At 45.8% G+C, this 9780-nt stretch overlaps 1 protein-coding gene across 2 annotated transcripts; it reads left to right on the top strand.

The window, feature by feature from the left end:
- The first annotated feature begins 536 nt into the window (after positions 1-536).
- LOC108704264 (zinc finger protein OZF) lies at positions 537-9365 on the top strand. 2 transcript variants are annotated; one of them, XM_018240764.2, is made up of 2 exons: positions 537-1131; positions 7476-9365. In XM_018240764.2, exon 2 carries the CDS (start codon positions 7521-7523, stop codon positions 9072-9074), a length of 1554 nt encoding a protein of 517 aa, XP_018096253.1. In that variant the 5' UTR covers positions 537-1131; positions 7476-7520; the 3' UTR covers positions 9075-9365. The 2 variants fall into 2 exon arrangements, with proteins under 2 accessions (XP_018096253.1, XP_018096252.1); XM_018240763.2 differs by having other exon boundaries at positions 538-1057.
- Positions 9366-9780: the final 415 nt, after the last annotated feature.

The raw sequence follows: 9780 nt of genomic DNA, 5'->3' as shown, positions 1-9780 counted from the left end.
TTTAACTATGTAACTATTTTACACAAACGCTGTGGATTGTGAACTCACAAAGAGTCAAAACCCTGAACAGGGAGATGACATGGTAAGTGGTGGGAGAGCAAAGAGATCTCATTGTTACAGTACAGAGAAACAAAGAACTGCTCTTACAGCCAAGCAGGTGGCTCAGCCCTCAAGGCCAGGCTACTAGTGACCAGAACAGAATCCATGTAAGTCAGGGGAATCTGCATCTACAGGATATTATTCTCTCTCAGTATCATTCCCACTATAATGTGTCCCTCAGACCTGCTCCTTGTGTTTATTGTTTGTGGCTCATTTAGGAAGCAGAGGAGTAGAATGAGGGGCACACGGGTAGTTCAGAGAGTAGAGTTACGAGGGTAGATAATGTACAGACAGTGTTGAACTGGGGGGTCTGGGCCCACAAGCACCTGCTCCGACCCCTTCAGCAGTCACCCACGACCCTCCTCCATCCACCCCCCTGACCAGAGTGTAGATGCCAGTTAAGTTTACACAGGCTGGAGATTTGGGTAGAGAACAAACCATTTTGGGAAAGTGAAGGGGTGGAATTCCAGTTAAATGTGCAGCCTTGTGCCCCACGTGACCCAACAGCCCTTGTCCTGGCACCAGAGCTTATTGGCCCAGCTGTGAGGGAACATGGCGAGACACACAGAGAGCAGAGACAGTCACCCTATTCAATCCTATCCAATCCCATTGCTACTCCTCCACCCGCTTTCAGGACAATGAACAGAGATGATGAGCGGATCCCTCCCATAAATCTCTGCCGCCAAACAGCTGACACATTGAGCAGCCGCGGTAACTCACAACATCGGTCTCCGCAAATACACAGCTCCTCCTATTGTCCCGCCCACTCTGCTGAATAGCCACACCCTTTATTATTCTACTCTACCATTGGATACAAAGTTGCCTTCCAGCAACGAGATCCGCCTAGTCTGCTCTTGAATCTGCCCAGTAAGCGGCTGCGCGCGCCCTAGGCCGGAAGCGGAAGCCCGTGCTGCTGCGGAAAGCCGGGAATATGGCGGCACCTTTGCCTTCTTTATAGGTAATTGTTCTGTGCGGGGTAGTGTTTAGCGGAATGCGATCGATTAAAGGCGCCAATCCCTTCAGGAATATCCGGTAGGCTCGTCATTTGTGCTACACCTGCCTTTAAGTCACCCTTGTGGAACCTTCTGTCTTCTGCCTCCACCAACTGAACTGTGAGATCTCCTGTCTGCTCAGCCTGTCTTACCCCCATAGACTCCTCCCCTTGTACATAGACTCCTCCCCATGTACATAGACTCCTCCCCTTATGCTCCCCTATAGACAGCCCATGTGCATAGCTTATATACTGGTCTGTATATACACTGAGTGACTTGTCCCTCTAGTATCAGCCATTACTCCCTCTCCTCATCTGTGGGACTCCTCCCCTTGTTTGTAGACCCTCCCCTTTTTCACAAACTCCTCCCCTTATGCCCCCTATAGACAGCCCCTGTGCATAGGTAAGATGCTTGCAGAGTGTGTGAGGGATACTGAGGATACACTGTCACTGTAATATATGGAATATGTGCTAGAAAGAGATATTATTATTGCTCTGCACATGTACCACCAGCTGTTACCCATAGAAACACAGAGAGAATGTGTTGTGGCCATAGGGACAGGGAGCACTGGGCAGTTACACAGCTGTGTATTGTGTGTGTATTGTGTGTGTGTATTGTGTGTAGTGAAGCTGCACCTCAGGTATAAGATGTGGGTGGGAAGCAGCAGGTGTTGGAAGAGGGGTGGGGGCTGTATAAGAATATGTTGTGTGAGCTGTGGGTGGGGGTGTAGCAGGCTGCTCAGTGTAAGGTCAGTGACATGTAATATTTATAAGTCTCCTTTATACGTTTGTCACATCACTCCTTTAGTCTCAGCGTCCACATACACAACACCGTGCATATGTATTCACCCCCCTCTGGCTCTTCCACACAACTTGGAGTTAAAATGGATTTAATTGATTCTTACTATTTACACAACACACTTAACACTTTGAAGGTGTGTGTGTGTGGAAATGCCTTGTGCTTTCTGCTGTAGGTAGGGGAGTCTCTGTAGGATACACCTGGGTCAGTTTGCCTTCTTGTTGTTGGATAAGGGGCACCTACTTTTGTTTAGATGCCAAGTAGATTATGTATACGGGTAACTTTCAGATGCATTTGACACTGTAGATCACCCTCTCCTCCTCCAGTCCCTCCATTCGCTTGGCCTTCATGACACAGCCCTGTCCTGGTTCTCTTCTTACATCACCAATCGTTCCTTCAGTGTCTCCTACAATGGAGTATCATCTTCTCCCCTACCTCTTTCTGTTGGGGTTCCTCAAGGCTCTGTCCTGGGACCATTATTATTCTCCCTCTATACTTCCTCCCTCAGCAAATTAATCAATTCGTATGGTTTCCACTAGCACCTCTATGCTGACGATACTCAGATCTATCTCTCATCTCCTGATCTCAACCCAGAACTCCTCTAACTCGCGTCTCCTCCTGCCTGTCCGCTATCTCTACCTGGATGTCGCAACGCTACCTTAAATTAAACCTCTCTAAAACTGAAATGGTTCTCTTTAGGGATGCACCGAATCCAGGATTCGGTTCGGGATTCGGCCAGGATTCGGCCTTTTTCAACAGGATTTGGATTCGGCCGAATCCTTCTGCCCGGCCGAACCGAATCCGAACCCTAATTTGCATATGCAAATGCATATGCAAATTAGGGGCGGGGAGGGAAATCGCGTGACTTTTTGTCACAAAACAAGGAAGTAAAAAATATTTTCCCCTTTCAACCCCTAATTTGCATATGCAAATTCAGGTTCGGATTCGGTTCGGAATTCGGCCAAATCTTTCACGAAGGATTCGGGGGTTCGGCCGAATCCAAAATAGTGGATTCGGTGCATCCCTAGTTCTCTTTCCTCCAACTAACACCAGTAACATCCCAGAAGTATCCATCATAGTTAACAATTCCACTATCACCCCCTCTCCCTGGGCCCGGTGCCTTGGGGTTATCCTAGATTCTGCCCTGTCATTCACTCCTCATATCCAGTCACTTATTAAATCATGTCACTTCCACCTAAGGAACATATCGAAAATACAATCATTTATCACCCCAAATTCTTATTCACTCTCTCATCATATCACGTCTAGACTACTGTAACTCTCTTTTAATTGGCCTTCCCCTCCAGAGACTGTCACCTCTCCAGTCCATAATGAACACTGCTGCGAGGCTCATACACCTCAGCAACCGCTCTGCCTCGCCATTCTGTCAATCCCTGCACTAGCTTCCACTACCTCTCAGAATTAAATTCAAATTAATGACCCTGACATTCAAAGCACTTCATAACTCTGCCCCACCCTACATCTCTGAACTCATCTCTATATACTCACCCAACCGCTGCCTTGTAGATGATAAACTTGTCTGTAGCAAGCAATGCCAGTCAGCAGCATCAAGGGCAAATAAGGTCTTGAGTTGTATTAAATGGGGCAGAGAGTCACGGGAGGAGGGGGTCCCACTGTATAGAGCACTGGTAAGGCCCCATCTAGAATATGCCGTACAGTTTTGGTCTCCATCACTCAAACAGGACATTATTGTATTAGAGAGGGTACAGAGAAGGGCAACTAAGCTGGTAAAGGGAAAATCTTAGCTATGAGGAAAGACTGGCCAAATTGGGGATGTTCACGCTGGAGAAGAGGCGCTTAAGGGGTGATATGATAACTATGTATAAATATATAAGGGGATCATATAATAATCTCTCTAATGATTTATTTACCAGTAGATCTTTCCAGCTGACACGAGGTCACCCATTCCGATTAGAAGAAAAGAGGTTCCAGCTAAATATTGGGAAGGGGTTTGTTACAGTGAGAGCTGTGAAGATGTGGAATTGTCTCCCTGAATCAGTGGTACAGGCTGATACATTAGATAGGTACAAGGAAGGGTCGGATGCTTTATTCACCAGTAGCTCCTCCCAGCAGACAGGAGGGAGCCAATGAGATTAGAGGAGGGGGGTGTTACAGGGAGAGCTGGGAAGTGAATCAGTGGTACAGGCTGATACATTAGATAGGTACAAGGAAGGGTCGGATGCTTTATTCACCAGTAGCTCCTCCCAGCAGGCAGGAGGGAGCCAATGAGATTAGAGGAGGGAAAGGGGTGTTACAGGGAGAGCTGGGAAGTGAATCAGGGGTACAGGCTGATACATTAGATAGGTATAAGGAAGGGTCGGATGCTTTATTCACCAGTAACTCCTCCCAGCAGGCAGGAGGGAGCCAATGAGATTAGAGGAGGGAAAGGGGTGTTACAGGGAGAGCTGGGAAGTGAATCAGGGGTACAGGCTGATACATTAGATAGGTATAAGAAGGGGTTGGATGGTGTTTAGCAAGTGAGGGAATACAGGGATATGGAAGATAGCTCATAGTACAAGTTTTTGGAGTCAGGAAGGAATTTTTCCCCCTCTGAGGCAAATTGGAGAGGCTTCAAAAGGGCATTTTGCCTTCCTCTGGATCAACTGGCAGTTAGGCAGATTAAAAAAAAAAACGAAAAGGTTGAACTTGATGGACGTGTGTCATTTTTCAACCTTACTTACTATGTTACTACGCTCCTCTACTAATCTGCTACTCAACTCTTCTCTCATTACCTCCTCACACGCTCACATTCAAGACTTTGCAAGGGCTGCACCCCTCCTCTGGAACTCTCTCCCACGGTCTGTCCGACTTTCTTCCAACCTTTCTGCTTTAAGAAATCTCTTAAAACGCACTTCTTTCGAGAAGCCTCCCCTCACTCTGCTTAACTACCAAACACAACACCGCATACAGTACCACATTTCTTACCCACTTAATAGATCTTGCCCACTCCCACACCTTGTATATTACTCCCTTCCCTTTAGAGTGTAAGCTCTTTCTGCATAAGGCCTTCCTCACCTTTTGTACCGGTATTGATTGTGATGTATGTAACTCCATTTGTTCTTAGTATATAATTAATGTGATTTAGTTGTATAATCACATTTACTTTACAGCGCTATGCAATATGTTGGTGCTATATAAATACATTTTAATAAAAATAATAATAAAAACTTATATTAATGGTGCAGTAATAAGTATGGGTATGGTTTGTCATAGGGGGGGGGGAGAAAAGGAAGGCAGCTAAATAAGTGGAACAGGGGAAGGGGTGTACTTAAACGGATACTGTCATGGGAAAAAAAGTTACAATTAATAGTGCTGCTCCAGCAGAATTCTGCACTGAAATCCATTTCTCAAAAGAGCAAACTGATATTTTTTTTTTTTTTATATTACTACATCTTGTAGAACACTGATCCCCAACCAGTGGCTCATGAGCAACATGTTCCTCAACAACCCCTTTAATGTTGCTCCCAGTGGCCTCACAGCAGGGGTTTATTTTTGGATTCTATGCTTGGAGGCAAGTTTGTTGCATAAAAACCAGGTGTACTGCCAAACAGAGTCTCCTGTAGGATGTCAGTGGCTACTTAATAGCCAATCACAGTAAAACTTGTTGGGAGACCCTTTTGTAGAGGGTTGGACTGCAGCCTGACAAAATGTCAGGAGACCTGGCATACATTGAGCTGTGGAAACTACTCCTTCCCTCCAGAACCCAACCTGACAATAATTGGGTACTGAGTGTAACTTATTAGTGTGGGGTGGCTTGGTGGTCTCGGCTCGGCTTCACCAGTAGTGTGACCACCGTTGGGCTTCGGGAGCAGCCCTCAGCTTACTTGGGTGCCACCTGGACTTTACGAGGGGTGCAAGGCGAGATGTTCTGGCTGGCAAAGGGGCACGGCTGTTAGCAAAGTCTTTTGGGCCGAAGGTCACGGTACAAAAGGATTAGGCAGAAGGATGGTCAGACAGGCTGGGTCGAGGCAGGCCGATATCAGAATCGTCAGGCAGGCAAGGGTCAAACCGGGTTGTCAATCAAGGGGTTAAGCAGGAGAGTTGTCGTAGGCAGGCGAGGGTCAGGATACAGAGTTCAGAGTAGTCAGGATACAGGCAGGGTGAAACACAGGTTATCAGACAGACAAGATTCAGATCAGATGCACTAGGCTCAGGAAACCACAAGAAACAAGTTCTATCACGGGCAAGGAACAGTACACTTAATGGGCCTTAAATAGTATTCAAAATTCGCGCCAAAACATGCGCAAACATGCCAGCGCGCCTGCGCCTTTAAGAGGCGCGCCCTAATAACAAAGATGGCGCCTAGGAGACACGCGGCAGGCGTCCCCGTCTGTGGAGCGGCGGCCGACCCCGCCGTGCAGGTAATTTTATTACACAGACACAGCGCTTCTCACTCCCAGAAGGATTAATAAAGTGAAGGCTCTATGTATTAAGCTGCACCACCATTTACTACTCCCCGTTTGCTACTCACTATCTCAAGATCTCTAGTATTCACTGTTGTACTCGGAATCTTTGTGTAACGGCAGGTTGTATCTTACAAGCTACTCCTGGATCTTATAACCAGCCATGACTCAGCTGATGGTTTTCTTTGTGTTTCAGCTGGGGGTCTTTAAAGGATTGTACAGAAGTGTCTGGCTTAGTTATTCCTGCATGATGGCCTATTCTGATTGGTTCTATTATCCCATAACATATTACCATATGCTGAGATTCTGGTGCACTCATGGGACCCTTCCTGCCTTATCTCCAGCTTCTGTTTCTTGCTAGTCGTCTTCCTCCTTATCTCAAGCCAGATGCATTGGTTTATGTCCCAGGCAGATCGTGTGACACACACACACATATATATATATATATACATATACACACACAGATATTGTCTTGATTGTGTATGGCTGTGATCCTTCTGTCAAGTAGGTTGGATTTGGGTCCCTAGTATGTGGGATAGATTTTGGAATCACCACCAGCTTTATGTTCCACTGGCTCTAAAATACTTCACGTGGTTTATAGTTGGAGAAAAGTGCCATTTGTGGAAGTTTACTATTTGATGATATTTATTAGCTACCAGGTCTTGTTTAGGCCTCGTTTTGTGATTCAACATTTGGCCAGGGCCCCCATTGTCTCTCACCTGTCTCATTTTGTCAATGTCTCAGGGGTATTTAGCAGTGAAAATAACTTTATTAACACATGGCAGGGCTTCCAGAAAGAACTAGGGCAGTTAATAATAATTTCCTCCATTCTGTCCTTCAGTCTGAGTCTCACCATGCAGTGTCTCAAGCAGTTTGGGAAACTTAAACATATTCTATAATATAACTAGAAATTAAATTTTTTATTATCTCCTATCGCCCCAGGGGCAGCTAAAATCAGACATAGTTGATTTGATCCACATGCCAAATGGGAAGACCAAGCATAAAAGGCTTTTGTAGCTGTAAATATCATTCACTGTTATTGCTTCTATGCATATCTCATAGGCAGCCCTAGCCAGTTGTTCTTTTGCACTGCCAACTTCCATGCAGGTAATGGTGAGCTACTATGACAAGTTACTAGATATTCCCCTTTCTCCCTTGACAGGGCTGCACCTCTAGTGGCTTTCCAGATACACCGTGACTGTGGATAATGGATCCAGACCAAGGAACACCACCTATCACCAACATGGACCCACCCTCATTGGTGATCAAGACAAGGAAGCTGAGAGAGAAACTGAAAAATGAACCACTGAACCACAAATATCACCAGAGCACAGTAGAGAGTGAAACGGGTTCATCATCTGGACCAGGTTCCCCAGAGGCTGAAGAAGAAGTAGTTCAGGTAAAGATAGAGGAGAGGGACTCGGAAAATGGGCTGAACTCTCTGCCTAGAGACGTGAAAGTGGAGAAGTTTGAGTCGGACTCTGAATATAATCAAGATACAAGTGATGCAAAAATACTACAGATAAAGGTAGAGGAAGAAGCGTTTGATGCAAGTGAGGGATGTTCAGTGAGTAAGCGGGAAGGCTGCCTACTCGAGAAGAGGAATTGGGCGAGTCACTATAGTCTCACGGTGTCCGGATCCAGTGATTCCTCTGGTACTGTGGATAAATCCATGGAAAACGATAGCTTTTTTGGAGATTTGGGACTACACGTAGATCAGTGTGAGCCAAACACTAGATGTGAGAGTGACCCAGGAACTCCGGAGTCTTTTTTCTTTGTCTGTAATAAGTGTGGCAAATACTTCTTTCAGCATGGTGACTTTCTCTCCCACCCCTGTGTCTCTGCCAATAATATGGGTATTAGTGGTAGCCGGCCTCCGGGGAGTTACTGCCAGTTGCATCCGCTAGCCTATAGTGACGGAAAACCATTCTCATGTACAGAATGTGACAAAGGGAACTATCCAGAGAGCAACCTCCAAAACCACCAGAACTTTCACCGAGGAGCCAAACCATTTGTCTGTACGGAATGTGGGAAAGGTTTCTCCAGAAAGTACAGCCTTAACAATCACATAAGATTCCACACAGGAGATAAACCATTTGTATGTACAGAGTGTGGGAAGAGCTTCCCTGAGAAGAGCAAACTCCACAGTCATGTCAAGATCCACACCGGAGAGAAACCATTCATATGCCCAGTGTGCAGCAAGAGCTTCTCGGAAAAGTGTAACCTTTATAACCATCAGACCATTCACACGGGGGAGAAACCATTCATGTGTCCGGAGTGTGGGGAACGGTTCTCTCGGAAGAGCACTCTAAGCATCCACCAGAATGTGCACACGGGAGAGAAACCTTTTGTGTGTCCGGAATGTGGGAAAAATTTCTCCCAAAAAAGCAACCTTCGCAGTCACCAGAGAATTCACACGGGGGAGAAACCCTTCTCATGCTCTGTATGCGGAAAGAGCTTCTATGAGAAGAAAAATCTACACCGTCACGAGGCCATCCACTCCGGGGAGAAACCATTTATCTGCTCCCAGTGTGGGAAAGGCTTCTCCGACAAGGGGGCGCTCCACACTCACTTTAGAGTGCACACCAAGGAGAAACCATTTCCCTGCAGGGAGTGCGGCAAGAGCTTTGCTCAGAAGAGCAACCTCCAGATCCACCAGAGGATTCACACTGGGCAGAAGCCCTTCATATGTACAGAGTGCGGCGACTGTTTCTCTGTAAAGATCAGCCTTCAGAAGCACCAAAAAACTCACTCTCTTTAGGGAACCTCATGGGCGGGGCTACAGATTGAGAATCTCCTGGGATTTATGGGAATATGGTATTGAACATCTCCAGATATATCCCACTATATACGAATGGATATAAATATCCAGCCAAAAATGAGGACTGACTAGGGGCTGGGGTGCTCTGTAAATCCAACTATAGGGTATCCGTGTAAGTACAGCTAGAAAGTCTAATTCACAGTATTTAATGGGCCCCACACGGCTTTGTATCTTTTTTTGTCTCCCTAAGAATTCTGTGGATATTAAAGGGACTTTGTGTTTCTATTTAAAGAGATATTGGCATTGCTTACTCTTTTATACTACAGTTTGCTAGTTTTATATGGCTAGAAATGGCATATTTTATATATTGAACATACAGAACCAGTCTAAAGCTTCCGCATCTCTGTAACTGTAATGATACAGGTGCTTCAAAATTGTGCACTGGTGGTTACCATCTTGGATTTTATTAGGTGAGTCTGTGGCACTGCACATGCTCAGTGGGCTCTGAGCAGCTGTTGAGAAGCTAAGCTTAGGGCTCGTCACTAATTATCCAGCAGAAAATGAGCTTCCCTGGCTGTAATATAAGCTGATGCTACAGGTTTGCTGATTATTCAATTCTGATGCTAATTGCACTGGTTTCTGTGCTGCCATGTAGTAATTATGTGTATTAATTACTAATCAGCCTTATATTGTGACATTTCTATTC

Source organism: Xenopus laevis, chromosome 9_10S, assembly GCF_017654675.1.
Source record: "Xenopus laevis strain J_2021 chromosome 9_10S, Xenopus_laevis_v10.1, whole genome shotgun sequence".
NCBI classification, from domain to species: Eukaryota; Metazoa; Chordata; class Amphibia; order Anura; family Pipidae; genus Xenopus; species Xenopus laevis.
This window is presented reverse-complemented; position numbering and strand designations above follow the sequence as displayed.

What these genes read in the sequence shown, in the direction of transcription:
- LOC108704264 (XM_018240764.2), top strand. Translation starts at nt 7,521, where the DNA reads ATGGATCCAGACCAAGGAACACCACCTATCACCAACATGGACCCACCC.